The sequence below is a fragment of the Hypanus sabinus genome, chromosome 20, assembly GCF_030144855.1.
Source record: "Hypanus sabinus isolate sHypSab1 chromosome 20, sHypSab1.hap1, whole genome shotgun sequence".
Taxonomy (NCBI): Eukaryota; Metazoa; Chordata; class Chondrichthyes; order Myliobatiformes; family Dasyatidae; genus Hypanus; species Hypanus sabinus.
The window spans coordinates 20,896,494-20,918,506 of record NC_082725.1 but is presented as its reverse complement, the minus strand read 5'-3'; the positions used below and the strand labels follow the sequence as shown (position 1 = coordinate 20,918,506).

Below are 22,013 nucleotides of genomic sequence, written 5' to 3'. Positions count from 1 at the left end.
ATTATCCTATATTGAATGTATTTGTTGGAAAAAGTATGTAAAGCATTGCTTTCAGTAACTGTTGATCAATCCTGCACATCGGCTTGGAGGAATTTTAGGCCATTTCTCCTTACAAAACTACTTCAATTCTGGGATGCTGGTGGGCTTCTTTGCATGAACTTCTTGCTTCAGGTCCTTCCACAACATTCCTATAGGATTAAGGTCAGGACTTGTAACTCGGCCATTCCAAAAAACAAATTTTCTTCTTTTTTAAACCAACTGTTGTGTCTTTACTCTTGTCTTTTGGATCATTGTGTTGTTGCATGATCTAACTTGTATTAAGCTTCAAGTAACAGACTGCTACCTTGACATTCTCCTGTAAAATGTCTTGATATAATGTTGAATTCATTGTTCCCTCAATGATTGCAAGCTGTCCAGGTCCTGAGGCAACAAAGCAATCCTAAATTATGATGCTCCTTCCACCATGCTTCACAGTTGGGAAGAGGTTTTGGTGTTGGTGTGCAGTGGCCTTTTTTCCTCCAAAAATAGCAATGTGCATTTCTGCCAAGAAGTTCAACTTTTGTCTCCCCTGTCCACAGGACATTGTCTCAGATGCATTGTAGAACATCCAGGTGGTCCTTTGCAAACTTAAGATGTGCAGCAATGTTTTTTGGAGAGCTTTGGTTTCCTTCATGGTGTCCCTCCATGAACACCATTCTTGTTAAGTGTTTTTCTTATGATGGATACATCCACAGAGACTTCAGCAAGTTCTGGAGATTTCTGCAGGTCTTTTACTGTTATCCTTGGGTTCTTTTTCACCTTCCTCAGCATTGCACATCCTGCTCTTGGTGTGATCTTTGCAGGAAGCCCACTCCTAGGGAGAGTAGCAACAGTACTGAATTTCTTACATTGTAGACAGTTTTTCTTGCTGTGGACTGAAGAACACTCAGTTATTTTGAAATGCTTTTGTAGCCTTTTCCAGCTTCATGCATCTCTACAATTCTTCTAAGATCCTCTGAAAGTTATTTTGATCAAGGTATGGTGCACATCTTTCTTGAGAAGCACAGGCTCCGTCAGTAACCTGGCTTTGTGTCTTTTTTATAGGGCAGGGCACTCCTACAACCCATACCTTCAATCTCCTCTCATTGATTGGAACACCTGATTCCAAATAGCTTTTGTAGAAGGCATTACCCTAGAGGCTGACATATTTTTCCAACAAATGCATTTAATATTTAATCATTTTTCTCAAACAAATGAACAAGTATAATGTTTTTTTGTGTTATTTATTTAAATGGGTTCTCCTTATCTAGTTTTAGGACTTGCATGAAGATCTGATCATGCTTTATGTTATATTTATGCAGAAGTAAAGAAAATTCTGCAGGGTTCCCAAACTTCCTAGCACCACCATATACTCTTAAGGAATTACATTGAAGCTTCAGATGGTGACTCAAAACCTTTTCAACTTTGCTCAAGACCTGCCATGAATTCTCTCCTCTATTCCATTACCAGGAGCCGTAAAAAGTATTGCAATGGAATTCAATTTGTGTAGTAATTTTGGTCTTTGTATTGTCAATAAATCGGGTCTTAAATCTGCATCCTTCCGACTTGTAATCAAAAAGGACACTTTTCAGAATCCCTGCTTTAAAGAAGAATCTGCTCTTAAGTACTGGTAAAAGGTAGGTTATGTAATAGGAAGTTGATTGGCAGAAGAGAGATCTTTTACAACATGTAATACACAAATAATTCAGAAGCTAGGTGAGACTTCAGAAATGGACTACAGTGTGAGGTAGTTCAAGATCCATGAATGTGAAACTGGAACTACTGTGTAGTATTAAGATTATAATGCTATGATTAATTACCATGTACATCTATGTGACGAATTTAAAATGTTGCAAATGCTTCATATGCAAAGATATTACTAATTTTGCTGATACCCCACAGGAATATCGGTCAGAAAAATCCCTTGAAGAGCTAAGCAAACTGGTGCCTCCAGAATGTCACTGGTATGATCTCTATTATCCTGAGTTTTTCTGGTGTATGCTTTCATGGTTAATAAGTATGATAGTACCAAAAGTAAACTGTTCATTATTATTATCAAAGAGCAGATGAGGTTGTCTAAAACCTATTGAATCCAGCTTTTTTATGCATCATTTATGCTTTAAGAATGTATCTATTGTTTCATGTGTTCAGCAAAAAGAGTAATTTTCTTCTGATTTACATTTATTCTATCACATCTTCCCTTTCAGCTTGTCTTTGTCTTTCAGTCTATTACTATCCTTCTCACTGGTAACCACATTAACAAGCTTTGTTGCACAGCAGATTTGGAAATTATATTCTACAGATTCATGTTCTGTGGAAATCAAAAGTATTGATGCCATATTGATTCCTGGGGATGAGTACTGTTAATCATTCTCAATTATGGAAAAATATTCACTTGTCTATTACCACTGCTCTTTTTGTATTCTGGCTTTATGTGAATATCTTATCGATTCTACCAGAGACTCTTGATTCCATGACATTCTTATAGGATTTTATCAATGTTTGGGATCTGTCTTGGTATGTTTTGCATCCTTTTTTAAAAAAAACTAACTTTGTTTAAAAAAAGGTTATTTAGTTGAAAGGCGATTTGTAAGTTTGGCAACCTCCTTTTTCCTTTTCATCTTTCATTTATCGTCCATGGATCTTTGACTTCCTCACCCTTTTCTCCCTTTTACAAAGAAAGCCATCATCCTCATTAATGGGGATGTTCTGAGCAGTGGTAGAGGCTTCCATGTGTATATAGTGTACGCTGGTTTCCTTTGATTTAGCTATTGTTTCTCTCAATACATTTCCTCAAAAGCATTTCCATAGTTTGGGAAATCAAATTCCTATAAGTACAGCAGGAAGTGCTCTTGAGATTTAGCAATTCAAGGGTCAGGTGTTGCTCTAAAACTAAATCTTGGTACACATAAAGTTGGACTAACAAAAATATAATGCTCCCTTCCTCTGCTTCATAAGAATAAGATTTCCATATAAGCAGTAATAATGTAATGTAATGAATTGGGCTTCTTTTTTGTTCACTGTTCTAGCTTGAATTTTTCTTTATTTACCCTAGTATAAGGGAAGGGAAAATGGAACACTTGCTTGCCCGAGAGCTGGTTCCAGGCGACACTGTGTGCTTGACTGTTGGTGATAAAGTCCCTGCTGACCTGCGTTTGTTTGAGGTAATGAATGGGCCTACCAAAGTCGTGTTTTTGTTTTAATGTTCAATTTCTACTGTGTACATTAATTTCTTTGAAGCTATGAAAAAGTTGACATGCAAAGTTGTTTCAACTTGTCTGTTAAAATACCACATTGTATCAGAACATTGATCTATCAATTTTGTAACCACAGCTCTTGCTGTTAGGAATCTCAAGTGTTAACCATGCTAGTCTATTTCTTTCTTGTCTGCTAAGGAAGCTGTGGACTTGTGGTGTTCTAACTTTATCAAGCAGGGGTAGATTGATTTTTTTTTACAAAGGAAAGATCATGCTTGATTTGAAGGATGGGTGCTTTTGAGGTTAATATTTGAATAAATAAATTTAGAGGCTTTTGGATTCTTGGAGTTGGTATTTGTAGTGCTGATAGTGACTAATGCAGAAGGGCACCAATTAGAAATGAGATGCCCATAACACAGGATTATAAACCTGCAAAAGAGAATTCAGTAGAGAACTAAACTACCCTACTACCCTGCTAAAAAGGCTTCACAGTTCTGTGACATCTAGAATGGTGGCTGATAATCAACCAGTTAACTGGAGAAAGAGGCTCCAAGAATAGTCTTCACCATAACAATGTGACAATCCTCTGAGAAGACTCCAAGAATATCCCTGATTGTAACAGTGGTGAGGTCCAGCATATGAATTTGCAATCATCATGCCAGAAGTACTGAATGAATGATTAATCATCACTTGTTCCTGAGATTCTTAACATCACAGTAGCCATAAATAAAAACAGAATTGCTTTAAACATTCATCAGGTCAGGCTTCCTCTGTGGAAAAAGAGTAAATGTTTTGGTTGAAGATCCTTTGCCAAAATTAGGAAAAGAAAGAAATCTAGTTTAAACTACAACGAGGGAGGCAGAGAGGACTGGACAAAGGGGTTCTCTCTGATATGATGAGCAGCAAGTTTGGCTTGGAAATGTACTGTTGATGAGGTTATTCACCTGATAGGTTAATGAAGTAAGTTAGTGAACACAAAGGAATGTAGTGGCTGTGCAATGCAAAGCTGTGGACAAACTGAGCTAATATCCCAGATGAATGATCTGCCTGTTTTTGAGACAGAAAATGAGTTGCTGTGTCTCAGGTTTTACACTGGTCTTTGTTATTAACAGTGCATGGGAACCACAGATGGAGAGGTCAAAGTGCAGTTTAAAATGGTAGGCAACATGATCCTTGGGCTTTCCCTTAAACAATCGTTGCTGTCTAGCTTTGGATTTCTCAATTCAGGTGAACACTGTCTCAGAAATTATTTCAGGAATTTTCCTATTACTGAAGTTAAACTAGCTTGCCTGCAATTACTTTTGTTATCCACTCTTCCCTTGATAATGTCAGTGTTCTTTTAATCTCTGTGATAGATTATTTCCGCCCACTTTTCAGTTAAAGTCTTGGGAAAAATTCATATCAAATGGAGTTATCGGTATCTTGAAGGAGCAAGCAGTGGTCAGTTGTTAAGGCTTTGCAATGTGACACAAATGCTTTTAAGGCAGCTGATCAAACACAGTTTTGATAGTAGCCAAGTAAATCAAATCACATTGCTGTATTCTGCAGGAAGGAGACAAGCTGGAGGTAATACTGCTGAAGTTCTGAAGTTTTGAGAATAAATTTCAATTCAGTTGCAAATTCACAGCCACATCTTCCACATTTAGCAATAATATTTACCAAGGACCTCATACTATAATTGCAACTATTTGAAAAGTAGATCGATCTGGTTGTGTTAACTGCAGAGATGATTTCACCACAAGTAGAAAAATGACGGGTCTGTCAGAGTGAACGTTATTGCTGGGTCTTCTTGGACCATTGCCTCTTCAGTTGCTGAAGAGTAATTTCTCAGGCCTCAGTGAAGACAGACATGAAGGAGAAATTGGCCCTCACCTTTGCAGCACCGATACAGCCTTTTGACATCTGAGGAATGGTATTTGAAGGTCAAGATTATATTTATTATAACACAGAAAGAGGCCATTCACCTCATTGAATTATTAATGTCTGACACTAGACATCAAGTTCTGTCATGGCAAGTTATTACCAGAAGAACAAGAAACTGTGCAAAATGTTCTGAAAGTCTCCTTAGACAAATTGTAGTATCCCCAGTAACTTTGAATCCTCAACCTAAAATGGAGGAACACTGAGAATAGTAGATATCAAGGGGAAAACATCCTAGAGTTGTGGTAGAAAGTAGGTCACCCCAACCTCAAGACATCACTGAAGGAGTTCCTTAGGTTGTGCCTTAGTTTCAACCATCTTCATCAATAGCCTTTCTTCTAGCACTAGATCAAAAATGGAAATGTTCATTGATTGCTAATGTTCAATTTCACTTGCAAATCATAAGCAAATGAAGTAGCCTATGAATCCTGCAATCAATGAAACCTAGAATTTGGAGAAGCCAATTGTATTTCTTATAACTGCATTGTGCATAAGGTGATGGTAGCTTTTGCTGTCCTTGGTGTGCAGGTATGGCCTTGAGTCTGCTATCTCAACACTTCATCTATCATTTCTTGCCCTGCCCTGACCTATCTGTCTATGCACAGTGAGGTCCAATTCAAGCTTGAGGAATGGCATCTTGTCTTCTTCCCTCAGGGCACGTGGAATCTTGCAAACGCCATATGGAATTCCGTACCTTCAGATATCTCACTTTCTGTGTGTGTCAGAATTTCTCAGTGTTGACCAAGAGATGCATGTAGGCTACGTCTGGGGATATCTCTGTTCTACCATTCCCCAGCTGGAATAGTAGGCTCAACAGAAACTACTAAAATTCTTACATAGTTTGATTGACTAGATGCAGGGTAGTGATATTTCTGTTGGTTTAGGGGCCTGGAACCAGGAATTCGAGTTTCAGAATAAGATGATGATTTTTTGAGACTGAAGTGAGGAAATATTTCATCATGTGGAGGGTGGTAAGCGTTTGGTATTCTCTAAACTGGAGGGCTCTAGAGGGTTATAGAGTTTTCTCGAACAGAATTTGGCCAATTTTTGTCTCATAAGGGAATCTAGGAAAATAGGGTTGGAGCAGGAGCCATGATGAAGCAAGCATAAGAGGTTAATTAGCCTTTTCCTACTCTTACTTGTGTTTGTATTTAATTTCCAACATTGATCTCTTTGCAATCACATCTTGGCAATGGCCATTAGTTTGTATCCTTTATTTCTATTTCCATCAATACCTTATTACAGGGGGACATCACGTGATGATGTAGGATCGAGACGTGGAAATCCAGCTCTCCCGTAAAAAAAAAACACTAATAAATTAATGTTTAAGTGAAGAAAAGTTAGTAATTATTTTTTAAAAACTACGTCTAAACTACTCAGGATTTTCCTTAGATATGCTTCCTAAACAGACAAAGAAGAAAACTTCTACTTTGAAGGTAGTACAAGCTGAGCCGGCCACCATGAAGAAGCCTCGGACTCAAGTGCATCTCACCTCTGGCGATACAGAACAGAAACCGGCGGCAACATCAACAGTCTCCAAGAAGGAACAACAGGAACTGCGCGTGCATGCAGGAAAGGGCATGCGCAAACATGAGCAATTTGAACTACAAATCCCAGCTACGATTGGAAATGGAAGTGAAAATGAACCTGAGGTCGATTTGGATTCTCTGGAACATACAGATGAAGATGAGGAGGTAAAAGAAGAACAACATGTAGAGGTTGGAGGTGGAAGATATTTTGGAGACGTAAGAGAAGCTTTGGCGCAAATAATGCATGAATTAAAAGAATTAAAAACATTAAAAATAATAAAAGAAGATATTAAAAATATGAAGACTATGTTTGATAAAATAGTGAAAAAATAGGAGAAAATGGACAAGAAAGTTAAAAAGCTGGAAGAAATAACGGAAGACACTATTGAGAAAGTGAATAAAATGGAAGATAATATTCTTGCCTGGACTGCAGAAAGAAAATGACTGTTGGGAAAAAATAGACGTGCTTGTAAATTTTAGTAGATGAAATAATATTAAAATTGCTGGTCTTCAAGAAGGGATAGGGGGAGAGGAACCAATAAATTTTTTTCAAAAATGGATCCCGGAAAATTTGGAATTGGAAGAGGGAACCCAGTTGATTGAAATTGAAAGGGTCCACAGAGCCTTAAGACCAAAACCGCAACCTGATCAAAACCCACGACCAATCTTGATAAAATGCTTAAGATATCAAGATAAAGAAAAGATCCTGAAGGCGGCTGCCCAATGTGCCAGAAAGAGAAATGAGCCATTGATGATAGAAGGGAAAGCAGTTCTTTTCTATCCTGATATAAGTTATGACCTTTTGAAGAGAAAGAAGGAATTTAACCCAGCGAGAAAAGTTTTATGGGAAAAGGGTTATAAATTTATATTGCGCCACCCAGCAACACTGATAATTTTTTTGGATGGCGGAAAAAGAAGGTTTTTTACTGATCATCGTGATGCAGAGGAGTTTGCACAAGAACTCCCAAATATTCGCTAGACACAGTAAAGATTTAAAAGTGAAACAGATTAAAGATGAAGACGGGAACACTGAAGTGAGTTGATGGACATTAAGGTCAGAAGAATATTTAAGTATACTTTTAATTATATGATACAGGGGGAGAAAGGTAAAAATTTGAGAAATATTAATCAAGAGTAGTGATAGTATTTTTTCTTTTCTTATATACTTTTTTCATGTTATGGGGGAGCTGGGGGAACTTCGGATCGATTGCTACGGGATTCACGTGTGTAATCATGGCGTTTGTTATGACCCGCACAACGGAGGGGGTTAATATTGTGTTTTTTTTTCATTCATAACATTAGCAGGGGTTTTTTTTTCTTTATAATCTATTTTTCTTTTTCCTTTCTTTCTTTGCCTGGATGATCGGAGGGGAGACACATAACAACATGGAGAATTTTAAAATAATTTCCCAAGGTACTACGAGAGTTGAAATATTATGTATTATTATAGACTGGAGTAACCCCGTTAAAAATAATGACTAATTTACTGAATTTTTAAAGTTTTAATGTTAATGAGCTTAATGGACCAGTGAAAAGAAAAAGAATTTTAACATACATTAAGAAAATGAAAATAGATATAGCTTTTATACAAGAAACACATTTAACAGAGATAGAACATCAGAAATTAAAGAGAGTTGGATTGGAAATGTTATAGCAGCTTCATTTAATTCAAAAGCGAGGGGAGTTGCAATTTTGGTCAACAAAACTTTACCAATTAAAATACAAAATGTACTAATTGATTCTGTGGGAAGATATGTAATTATACATTGTCAAATCTTTTCAGAGCTATGGACTGTTACGAATATTTATGCACCAAATGAAAACGATGTAAAATTTATACAAGAGGCTTTTTTGAATTTGGCTGACGCACACGATAAAATATTAATAGGTGGAGACTTTAACTTTTGTCTAGACGCAGTTTTTTTAATTAGTTTTTAAATGCATTTTCTACATCACTACAGACAGGAAAAAAAACCCCAAATCAAAATGAAAATTAATACAGTGCAAAAATAAACATAATAATACTATAATACCAAAAAGATAATTGAGAAAGCACCCAAATTGAAGACTTGTAAAATTAGTATCCTCGATGCAGTTTTAGATAGGTCAACAAAGATTGTTACAAAACCAAAAGTAGCAAAATTAACTTTATCATTGATGAAAGATTTAAATTTGATTGATATATGGAGAAGAATTAACCCAAGAGAAAGAGATTATTCATTTTATTCAAATAGACATAAAACTTATTCAAGGATAGATTTTTTCTTGCTATCAGCGAATATTCAAGACAGAGTGAAAAATATGGAATATAAAGCAAGAATATTGTCAGATCATTCCCCCTTGATAATGACAATGATAATGATGGATAAGGAGGAATCGATTTACAGATGGAGATTTAATATTCAGTATTATTAAAAGGTCAAGATTTTTGTGATTTTATGGAAAAAAAACAGATTCAGTTTTTTTTTTAGAGACAAATTCACATTCAATTGATGATAAATTTATATTATGGGAAGCGATGAAAGCATATTTGAGAGGCCAGATAATAAGTTATACTTCTAAAATTAAGAAGGAATATATGGTAGAAATAGATCAATTGGAAAAAGAGATTACAAAATTAGAAAAAGAATCTCAAAGATATATGCCAGAAGAAAAACAAAGACAACTTGTTAATAAGAGGCTACAATATAATACAGTTCAGACATACTGAACAGTAAAAACAATTATGAGAACTAAACAGATATTATGAACTAGGTGAAAGATCACACAAGATTCTTGCTTGGCAGTTAAAAACAGACCAGGCTTCCAAAACGATAAATGCAATTAGAACAAGTGTAAATAAAATTACTTATAAACCTTTAGAAATCGATGAAACTTTAAAAAAAATTTTATTCTGAATTGTATCAATCAGAATCACAAAATGATATTGTTGAGATAGAAAGGTTTTTATCACAAATAACTCTCCCAAAATTCAATTTGGAAGAACAGAAGGGATTAGATGTGCCTTTTACATTAAAAGAGGTCGAAGAAGCTCTAGGATCACTTCAGAGTAATAAATCTCCAGGAGAAGATGGTTTTCCGCCTGAATTTTACAAGAAGTTTAAAGATTTATTAATTCCTCCTTTTATGGAGCTAATACACCAAGTGGAAAGAACATATAAACTTCCAGAATCTTTTTCGACAGCTATTTTAATAGTATTGCCAAAAAAAGACAGAAATCTTTTAATGCCAACATCATATAGACCTATTTCTTGGTTGAACACAGACTATAAAATAATAGCAAAGATTTTATCTAATAGGTTATCTAAATACTTACCAAAATTAATACACATGGACCAAACAGGATTTATTAAAAATAGACAATTGGCAGATAATGTAACTCGGTTACTTAGTATAATTCATTTGGCACAAAAGAGGGAAGGGATGAGTGTGGCAGTTGCTTTTAATGCAGAAAAAGCATTTGATAGATTGGAGTGGGATTTTTTATTTAAGGTATTGGAAAAATATGGATTAGGAGTATCTTTTATAAAATGGATTAAAACCTTCTAACCCCAATGCTAAAGTGGTGACAAATGGCCAAATTTCAACATCATTTCAGTTAAGGTCAACTAGACAAGGTGTTCCATTATCACCTGCTTTAGTTGTGTTGGCGATAGAACCATTAGCTGAATCAATTAGAACTGACTCAAATATTATGGGTTTCAGAGTTAATCAGGAGGAATATAAGATTAACTTATTTGCTGATGATGTTCTGATTTATCTAACTAACCCATTACATTTGTTGCGTTAATTATCTTCTAGATTGGAAGAATATGGGAAAGTATCAGGGTACAAAATAAATTGGGATAAAAGTGAAATTCTACCCCTTACTAAAGGAGATTATAGTCAATGTTAATTAATAACTCAATTTAGATGGCCGATAAATGGTATAAAGTATTTAGGTATAAGAGTTGATAATGATATAAATAATTTATATAAATTAAATTATTTGCCATTATTGAAAAAAATTCAAGAGGATCTTGATAAATGGATGATGTTACCAATAACATTAATAGGTAGAGTCAATGCTGTAAAAAAATGAACACATTTCCTAGATTACAATATTTATTCCAAACATTACCAATACAATTACCGCAGAAATTTTTTCAAGAGTTAAATAAATGTGTGAGGTAATTCTTTTGGAAAGGTAAGATGTCAAGAATATCGTTCGAAAAATTGACATGGAAATTTGACCTAGGCGGGTTACAATTACCAAATTTTAAGAATGATTACAAAGCAAATCAACTTGGATTTATTGCATCTTTTTTTTGATGAAGATAAACGGGCATGGATTAGAATAGAATTAGACAAAATAGGAGAAAATATACCAGAAGATTTTATATATAAATGGAAATCTAAATAGATACGGGAAAAGAAAGAATCTCCTATACTAAAACATTTGATTGATTTATGGAATAAGATAAATGTTGATGTTGAGATAAAGAAATCTTTATTAGCAAAGAGACCTTTAATTCAAAATAAACTTATCCCTTTTACAATGGATAATCAACTTTTATGTAACTGGTTTCACAAAGGGATTAGATATATAGGAGACTGTTTTGAAGGAGGTATATTAACGTCATTTGACCAATTAAATAAATATAAAATATCAAATAACACTGTTTTTTGTTATTTCCAATTAAGGGCTTATTTAAGAGATAAACTGGGTCAAACAATGTTATTGCAGAAACCTAATGAAATAGAAACTTTAATTCATAAAGGAAAAATTAAAAAATTAATTTCTGGTATGTATAATTTGATTCAGAAACAGGCAATTAAACAAGGAATTCATAAGTCAAGACAAAAATGGGAAACTGATTTGAATATTAAAATTGATGAAACAAGTTGCTCAAGATTATGTCTTGACAGTATGACAAATACAATAAATGTTCGACTAAGATTAGTACAATATAACTTTTTACATCAAATATATATTACACCACAAAAAATAAATAGATTAAACTCAAATTTATCTGATCAATGTTTTCGATGTAATCAAGAAATTGGTACTTTTTTTACAGTTTACTTGGTCTTGTTTTAAAATTCAACCTTTTTGGACAAATTTAAGAGTTTTACTGGAACAAATTATTGGAATACAACTTCCACGTAATCCAATATTTTTTTACTAGGCGATATTGAAGGAATAAAATCAAAATCCAAATTGAATAAATATCAGAAAGAATTCATAAAGTTTGCATTGGGAGTAGCCAAAAAGGCTATTGCAGTTACTTGGAAATTGGATTCATACTTAAGTATAGATCGTTGGAAGAATGAAATTTTTAGCTGCATGCCACTTGAAAAAAATGACATAATTTAAGAGATAAATATGAAATATTTCTGAAAATTTGGCGCCCTTATTTGCGAAAAATTGGATTAAGTATATAGGTGCTCAGAAGATAAAATTATTGGTTATCTGGGGAAAGAAATAAATATACATATTAAAGCTATTATGAACTCCATGGAGCATGTGGGGATCTTCCAATATCCAGGCATTCTTTCTTTCTTTCTTTTTTCTTCTTTTTTTCTATAGGGTTATGTTAGGGGGGAGGGGGGAAGGGTTGATAATTCTTTCTCTTTCTGTAACCTATTTGAAAATTCAATTATTTTTTTTTTAGAAACCTTATTACATACAGCATTCACAGCAAGATAGATGAATTCAGAAACCTTTAATTTTGTCCATTTACCATTTTTTTCCTGCCCTGAATCAAACTGGGCGTATACATTTTGTTTGTATGGTCTTGTTGACATGATAGTATTTCACAATTTGTTATTCTGTGTCAACATTTTTTTTGTTCTTTATCCCCCTTACCAGCATTTGCTTCCATAAGTATTTACTTAAAAACCTTATCAACAGCCCTTGTTCTTTGCTTCATTGAAACACTAGATGCAGCCTGATTCAAGTGAAGCCAGTATGTGTGAGATTGCCCAATGATTCAAACCCCATTTCTTCCCCATGCTTCCAGGGAAAAAACATGCAGGAAATTGGATATATGTAAAGAGAGGAAACAATAAGCATGAGGGATCTCCCAAGTTCTCTTGTTATTGAATCTCTTGAGCCTCTTTCTTTTATCCAGTTGTACTTGTTCTATATCTAATAGTCCTTTTGAAAAATATTGGTTCATTGCTTAAACTGTTGGTTTCTCTGTTTCTCTCCTTTTTATTCATTCTGAGTTAAGGTACTGAATTTAAATCAATGTGTGAAATGACCACTAACCCATTACGTATCCCTGTGCACACTTATAACACTTAAGAGCATGAGGAATCTCCCAAGTTCTCTTGTTAGTGAATCTCTTTTGAGCCTCTTTCTTTTATCCAGTTTTATTAGGATTTACCAGGACCACATTGCGCCACTTATTATTGAACTTCACATGTCGGATAAAGAGACTGCTGTTTTACTTTAGGGCTCATTAAGCAGTGTTCAAGAAGCTGTAATGTAAATTGTTGGATTCCTATCTTGCACAAAGGAAGATGATTATGGTTGTTTGAGCTTCATCAGCCCACCGTCCAGGAAATTTCTGCAGAAAATCCCAAGAGCAACTATCCAGATTCAACTGTCTGTTACACAAAGCAAAATCCACCATATTTTGAGCACTTACTTCCATCATCATCAGTCACAGTGGCTCCAGTTTTTACCATCTTTGAAATGTGTTGTAAATACAAGTTGTAAATGTGTTGACAAGGCCACTCAGATGACCTCCAAGCTTGGTGATCTCTCACACCAAGGATAAGGAAAGAAGGGACATAGGAGTACCAAGGCCTGAATGTATCCCTCCATGTCACACAGCATTCCTGACTTGGAAGTGCATTTGCCACTGGGTTTAAATCCTGGATCTACAGCACTACAAAATCTTTGGAGTACTGTCACCATTTGAACTGCAAAGATGCAAGAAGGCAACTCGTTGTTTACCTCCTAATGAACAATAAATACTGCCCTGTCAGTGATAGCCAACTCCAGTACATGATCAAAAACTTGCCATGTCGGTGAAGGAGGTGTTAAATGGTTGTAAATTTCCTGGTTAACAATTGTTATTTGTCAACTACTTGGAAAGAAAGTGGATGCTATTTGAGGGATTTGCATAATCTAGTTAATGTTTCTAATAACTGACCCCTTTAATGTAGAAACATAGAAAACCTACTGCACAATACAGGCCCTTTGGCCCACAAAGCTGTGCCAAACATGGCCTTATCTTAGAAATTACCTAGGGTTACCCATAGCCCTCTATTTCTCAAAGCTCCATGTACATGTACTGATTAAGTTGCTCTGCTATCTCCTTCGGTTCCATACACGTTTTTCCACTGTCACACTTGATTGGTCGTATTCTCTCACATCTCACTTTTGCTCTTTACATACATGTAGAATGTCTTGGGGTTTTCCTTAATCCTATTTGCCAAGGTGTTCTCATGGCTCCTTCTGGATCTCCTAATTTCTTTCTTAAACTCTTTCCTGCTAGCCTTATAATCTTCTTGACCTCTATCACTACCTAGTTTTTGAACCTTTTGTAAGCTCTTTTTTTCTTGACTAGATTTACAACAGCCTTTTTACACCACGGTTCCTGTACCCTACCATCCTTTACCTGTCTCATTGGAGCGTGCCTATGCAAAACTCCATGCAAATATCCCCTGAACGTTTGCCACATTTCTTCTGTACATTTCCCTGAGAACATTTGTTCCCAATTTATGCTTACAAGTTCCTGCCTGATAGCCTCATAATTTCCCTTACTCCAATTAAACGTTTTTCTAACTTGTCTGTTCTTATCCCTCTCCAATGCTATGGTAAAGGAGATGGAATTGTGATCATTATCTCCAAAAAGCTCTCCCACTGAGAGATTTGACACCTGACCAGTTTCATTCCCCAATACCACATGAAGTACAGCCTCTCCTCTTGTAGGCTTATCTACATACTGTGTAAGAAACCTTCCTGAACACACTGAGTAAACTCCACCCCGTCTAAACCCCTTGCTCTAGGGAGATGCGAATTGATATTTGGGAATTTAAAATCTCCCACCACGACAACCCTGTTATTATTACACCTTTCCAGAATCTGTCTCCCTTCCTTTTCCTAACTTCCACCCACAGAGACTCCATAGACAATCCCTCCATGTCTTCCTCCTTTTCTGTAGCTGTGACACTATCTCTGATCAACTGCCACGCTTGCACCTCTTTTGCCTCCCTCTGTCCTTTCTGAAACATCTAAAGCCTGGCACACTAAGTAACAATTCCTGCCCCTGAGTCATCCAAGTATCTGTAGTAATCACTTTTTCAGTCTGAGGATCCATTAATCTATTTATTCCATGTTAATTAAACAAGATTTTAGCACAAAGCATGCATGATATTTTAAATTTAGTAAAAATTGAGTAGTAGGTTGTCCAGTATTTTGGGTGTCCTTACAAGCATACATGACTAAATGTTTTTTAAACAATGGTTCTATTTAATTATTCTGAATCTATACATTTCTATTTTATACATTCATGATAAATGGGTCAATAACTTAGTTTTGCTTTGGATCTTCACAGATAAAATCAAATTAAAATTTCAGTTCCAATGAGAAAGCTGTCATGGTGCTGTAAAAGCCACTTTCAGTCTTAATAGCATTAGATTTTATCTGCACTGCCCAAATCTGCAGTCTCTGCCATGGAGATGTAGAAAGACAGATTCCATGGGTCTTGGCTAAAAAATGCTGAATTTTTAAAAAAGGCCAATTAATGATTTCCTGTTGTTTTGAGGGGAAATTTTGATATTCAGCAGTGTTTTGTAATGCTTGGAGAACCCAGACTTGCCTTCTGTTAAACATATTTACTGTTCAGAGTATGGATACCCTCCAATGTGCTGCTCTGTAGCAACCCTTTGCGTGTCACCAGGTTTGATAATTATTTTTGTTTATTGCCTTATGTTTTACCCTTCATTATGTATACATGGAACTATGTCAGCAGGTAGCTGCCCATTTTTCTGGATCTGTACTTCGTGGTCATGCAAATAGAAACTTAAGAGGATGTTTAAAACCGATACTAAAACATCAGTTGCTTAAAGGAATATTAGGAACTGGGATAATATTAGCTAGTTGAAATTAAGTCTGTTTATTCTGGGATTTATAAAAAACCATTTCAGCAGTTTAATGAGGATTTTTTTGTAAACCTTGTGATAAAATCCTGCACAAGTAGTTTCTCTTTCTATGTATTAGCAACAACAAAGCTGACTTCAAAACATTTTTTCCCTTATCACTTCTCTATTAGTCCTCTTAAACATATGTCCACTTTACTCAAGCCATACAACACCTGGCTATTTGGGCCCCAGTGACAAAGGAACATTAAATATTTGTTTGTATAATCATGTCTGGGAGCATGTATTTGAAGACTTTGAATGAAGGCATAACCAGTCTCATTTGTGATCTGATTTCCATTCAAATAAATTGCTAGGAATGTGTGGGTTGTATGTGAAAGGTATGAAAAAATTGTCTTGGAATATTTAAGTTTTATTTTGATGTTTTTATTAAGGTTGTGGATATATCCATTGATGAGTCAAGTCTTACAGGAGAGACCTCCCCGTGTTCAAAGTCAACTTCTCCACAGCCATCAGCAACTAATGGAGATCTGACATCCAGAAATAATATTGCTTTCATGGGCACATTGGTTAGATGTGGTAGGGCAAAGGTAATTTTGACTGCTGAATTAAGTTAAACATGTTAAAGGCAAATGGAAATGGTTTAGTTAAGTCTGCAGTATGAAAATATTAAATGTTTGAGAATAATTTAGAACATTAGAGACAAAAGAGATGCAGATCAAGTCAAGTCACTTTTATTGTCATTTCGACCATAACTGCTGGTACAGTACATAGTAAAAATGAGACAACTTTTTCAGGACCTTGGTGTTACATGACACATTACAAAAACGAGGCTGAACTTAGTTTAAAAAAAACAACACAGAGAGCAAAAATAAACACACAACTACACTAGACTACAGACCTACCCAGGACTGCATAAAGTGTAAAAAACAGTGCAGGCATTACAATAAATAATAAACAGGACAATAGATGTTGGAACATGGTACAACATGCAAATCACTGGACGAATTCAATAAGTCATGAAGCATCTACAGATGGAAATGGACAGTTGATGTTTTGAGTTGTCTTCAACTGGACCTTCAAGAACTTCAACAACTTCTCATTTGGTTCCTCCTAGTCCAGATGAAAGTTCTTGATCCAAAACATTGACTGTCATTTTCCCTCTGTCTGACATGCTGAGTTCCCTCAATGATAACTTATTGTTGCTTTATTTAGAATATTACTCTGCAGGCTCCAGTCTTTTCTGAGAACATTTATTTTGTGTAATAGCACGAAATGTGGGCTCTTCAGCTTAATTATATCTGAACCATCTAGTAGTATGTTCCATTATAATAATGGTAACATTCTAATACTTGTTTTTACAGGGCATTGTTATAGGAACTGGAGAGAACTCTGAATTTGGAGAGGTTTTTAAAATGATGCAGGCTGAAGAAGTAAGTTTTTGCAGCAATCATTTTGGTATTGTTCATATATGTTTTTATTTAATTTTTAAAATTTTATTTAAAATTCTTAAAATTTAAAAAATTATTTAAATTTTTATTTTATTTATTTTAATTTTGTTTTTATTTATTATTATTTTGCCACCAGAGGGGCAGAGGTTGTAGTGTAACCTCCACATTTTCATACCAGATTATTTATTGAGAACATTGCATTTCAATATTGAAGATCAAGGCATTCATATGAGACTCTTGAGGTTATAATTCTTAAACCTTGTTCATAATTCATTGCATTAGAAGTACTGTGTTTTGAAGCTTTAACTGGTTAGATTATATTGCTTTTATTCTTAAAGTTGCCATTTCAAGGTACTTTAGAACTTCAAGCTGTCTTAAAAAAAGCTCAAGGTGAACATCGGTGTGAAACAATCACTAATATGGTAATGATGTCCCATCAGTGTTAGAAATAAATTATTGCTGTCACATTGGGGAGGAATAAAAGGTAGGAATTTAAAGAGGGAAATAGGAAGGCTGATCATTATAAATTAGATGCTCATTGTACTGTCAAATGGATATATGATATTTCAAAGAATCTACTTAGTTTGCACTTCCAATTTGCTTTCATGTTTTTCAGGCCCCAAAAACACCATTACAGAAAAGTATGGATCTGCTAGGAAAACAGCTTTCATTGTATTCCTTTGGTATTATTGGTAAGAGAAATAATTTTGGATATTAACTATTTGAGAATGTAATTGAGTTACCGAAACTTCATGTAGATCATTTCATTACAACAGTGCATTGAGCAGTGTAAGGAGAAACAATAGGAATTTAAAAATAGTGGTACAGAGAAAATGCAGAGAGGGCGGAAAATAAGATTCAAGGTCATAACGAAGTAGACTGTGAGGTCAACAGTCCATATTATTGTACTATGGGACTGTCTGACAGTCTTATAATAGCAGGATATGATCCTGGTGGTGCTTGCTTTCTTGCTTCTGCATCTTCTGCCCAGTCAGAAGGGGTACATTTCTCATTGTCTGTGGTGGGTGGGATCTTTCATTATATTGGCCGTTGTACCAAGACAGTGAGTTAGCTGCATTCATTATTTTGCCTTCTAATGTTCACAGCACATTAAGTTGGACGCTGTCGTGAAAAACACTATTGAAATATGTTGGCATGTAGATTATTCTAACAAGCAAATTATGTGTCATTTCAAATGGGTGTTTAATTTTCCAAAAATTCATTAAAATTGATATTATATTACAAATATTCTTAAGAAATAAAAGAGTAGACTGTTTTCTAAATGGAGAGAAAGTTCAGAAATCTGAAGTGCAAAGGGACTTGGGAGTCCTTGTGCAGGATTCCCTAAACATTAATTTGCAGATTGAGTCTGTGTTGAAGAAGGCAAATGCGATGTTCGCCTTCATTTCAAGAGGACTGGAATATATGGATGTTATGTTGAAGCTTTATAAAGCACTGTTGAGGCCTCACTTGGAGTATTGTGAGCAGTTATGGTCCCCTTATCTTAGAAGGGATGTGCTGAAACTGGAGCAGGTTCAAAGGAGTTTCACGAAAATAATTCCAGGATTCAGTGGCTTGTCATATGAAAAATGTTTGATGCCTATATTCACTAGAATACAAAAGAATGAGGGGTGACCTCATTGAAACCCATCGAATGGTGAAAGGCCTTGATAGAGTGGATGTGGAGAGGAAATGTCCTATGGTGGGAGAGTCTAGGACCAGAGGGGACAGCCTCAGAATACAGGAGCATCCTTTTAGAATGGGAAAAAAAAGTGGACCTTCAGCCAGAGAGTGGTGAACCTATGGAATTTGTTATTACAGGCAGCTGTGGAGGCCAAGTCTTTATGAATATTTATGGCAGAGGTTGATAGATTCTTGATTGGTTAGGGCATGAAGGAATACGGGGAGCAGGTAGGAGGTTGGGGCTGAGAGGGAAAATTGATCAGTCATGATGAGATGATGGAGCAGACTTAATGTACCAAATGGCCTAATTCTGTTCCTATATCTTATAGTCTTAATTTTGGCGCACATAGTTGACCTGCTTATCAGATACATTCTACCTCTGATTGTGTAGGTTTCCTTCAGGGGCTCCAATTATCCCCCTACATCCTAAACATGTACAGGTCTATAGATTAGTTGGCCACTGTAAATTGTCCTTACTGTAAGTAGGTGATACGATTGTAAGGATATTAGATTACAGGGGAAATGGGATTTCTTTGTGAGCTTATATTGGTCCCAATGTCAAAGAGAAATAATGGAATTAGAGTTTACAGTTTTTCAAATAATGCAATTTTGCATGATTGTAAATATTATTTCTATTGTTACAGGTGTTATCATGCTGGTTGGTTGGTTGCAGGGAAAGCACATTCTGGATATGTTCACTATTGGTGTGAGGTGAGTTAATGTTATATTTTGAAAGAATAGAACATAGACAATGGAGCAGTACAGCACAATACAAGTCCTTTGGCTCATGATGTTGTGTTGACCTGGATAAACCTACTCCATGATCAATCTAAACCTTCCCTCCTACACAGCTCATAACCCATCATTTTTCTTACACCCACATGCCTATCTAAGAGTCACTTAAATATCCCTGTAGAAACAAACTGAAAAGTCATACAGAGTTGATGTTCAAAATAACAAGCAATTTATTAAAAAAAACTGGTGTGCAGCAGACTGGTCAAAGCTGATCTACCTGAGTGTGAATTTGGTAGAGTTTTTAGATTCTCAGTTGACAAGATTGCCAGTAAAACAACATTTTGATAAAAGAATGGTGGTGTAAATAGACATAATTAAGCAACAGGTTACAAAATAAAATGATTATCCACAGGTCTAACAACAAATACAGTTTCCTATTACAACAATGGATACTCATTCTAACATAATTAGTGAAGTTCCTGAAATTTTGGGTGTTGTCACTGCTGTGTTTCATGTTTCTATGTCTAGGCTTTGTCTGCAAAATTCACTGGCTCATTCAACCTTTCCTCATAAGATATGTTTTCTAATCCAGGTGGCATCCTGGTAAATCTCTGTATCCTCTCTAAATGTCTACATACTTCCTATAATGAAGTGACTACAACGAAACTCAGTATTCCAAGTGTGGTCTAGCCAGAGATTTACAGAGCTGCAACATTACCTCGTGGCTCTTGAACTCAATCTCCCTACTAATAAAGACCACCGTAGCATATGCCTTCTTAACCATCCTGTCAACTTGTGTGGCAATTTTGAGGGATCTTTGAACTTTGACTCCAAGATTCTTCTTGTTCCTCCATACTCCTAAGAATCCTGTCATTAATCTTGTTCTCCACCTTCAAGTTTGATCTTTCAGGATGTATCATTTTACACTTTTCCAGATTAAACTCCATCTTCCACTTCAGCATAGTAGTGCAGTGGTTCGGTTAATGCTTCACTGCACCGGTGATTGGAAAAATGTGTTCAATTCCACTGCTGTCTGTAAGGAGTTTGTACATTCACCCCATGACCGTATTGTTCTTTCTTTGGATGCTTCGGTTTCCGCACACATTCCAAAAGATGTACTGGCTAAGATTAATAAGTTGTGGATATGCTACGTTGGCACCAGAGGCACAGTGACATTTATGGGCTGTCCCCAGTGTATTTATTTAGCTATTTATTGAGATACAGCGCAGAATAGGCCCTTCAAGCTGTGTTGCCCAGCAACCCCAGATTTAACCCTAGCCTAAACTTGGGACAATTTACAATGACCAATTAACCTACCAACCAGTATGTCTTTGGACTGTGGGAGGAAACTGTAGCACCCAGAGGAAACCCATGCCATCACGGGGAGAATGCATAAACTTACAAACAGTAACAGGAATCTGGCTGTTTCTTTTGGCCGTGTTTGGTGATTGACGTAAAGGCAATGTATTTCATTGTTTTTTTTTGATGTTTCAATGTACATGTGAACTGGCCAGTGATGTAGTGCATCAGCATCGGACTTTGAGGCAAATGATCCCGAGTTAGAATCCAGCCGGCTCCTTGTGTGCTTCCTATTTGTGCTGGGTTGAGCATCAAGCCCTCTGGCAGAAAATACCTGCAATCCTGCAGCAGCCAGCAAATCAACCCATCCATCTTGCTAGTCTGCTAAACAATCTGTTATATAACGAGCTGTCCATTAGCTAGGCAATCCCAACATGGGGATAAAATATATACTAATGTGAAATTCATCTTTCAGTGAGAAAGAACAGGGAAGCAGGAAAACAAGTTATCAGAAACTACTGTTCTTTCAGTTTCTATCTAGTCAATTCTTCAAAGAAGTTTTACCAGGCATCCGGCACTGCGAACTATTAGACTATTCTCAGGTGTTTAGAAAAGATTAGAAATTAGAAAATACCTTTTTACGCAGAAATTGTCATTTTAATACTCTTTTTTGAAGATTATTAAGCTAAGCAAGATTTCATTCTGTATGTAGCCAATGCACAGTGCAAGCTTAATGTCTACTTTGTGTGTATATTGTACTCAAAGCAAATGACGGAGGTTTTCTGTAACTATTTTCCTTTGTTTGTTTCAGCTTGGCTGTTGCTGCCATTCCAGAGGGCTTGCCAATTGTTGTGACTGTAACATTGGCTCTTGGCGTAATGAGAATGGTAAAGAAGAGAGCAATTGTGAAGAAGCTCCCAATTGTGGAAACTCTTGGTAAAAATTAATTCTATTAAACATGAGCAGAGAAAATGTTGTCATTTTCACTGACTTACATTCATTGCACCATTTTACAAGTTAGAAGTTTGAATATAAATAGCAAGTGAATTGCAAATTTAATTGTGCTGACTCTAAACAGACTCTGT

The 22,013-nt window shown here is 35.7% G+C and overlaps 1 protein-coding gene across 3 annotated transcripts in view; it reads left to right on the top strand.

The window, feature by feature from the left end:
- Window positions 1-22,013, top strand: part of atp2c1 (ATPase secretory pathway Ca2+ transporting 1) — a 93,998-nt gene that overhangs the window by 44,677 nt on the left and 27,308 nt on the right. For all 3 annotated transcript variants that reach the window (XM_059945203.1, XM_059945202.1, XM_059945204.1), the window contains 7 exons: window positions 1,921-1,982; window positions 3,074-3,182; window positions 16,195-16,350; window positions 17,125-17,193; window positions 17,828-17,903; window positions 19,539-19,605; window positions 21,740-21,864. In XM_059945203.1, coding sequence (XP_059801186.1) covers window positions 1,921-1,982; window positions 3,074-3,182; window positions 16,195-16,350; window positions 17,125-17,193; window positions 17,828-17,903; window positions 19,539-19,605; window positions 21,740-21,864 — 664 coding nt within the window. The remainder of the gene's footprint in view (window positions 1-1,920; window positions 1,983-3,073; window positions 3,183-16,194; window positions 16,351-17,124; window positions 17,194-17,827; window positions 17,904-19,538; window positions 19,606-21,739; window positions 21,865-22,013) is intronic.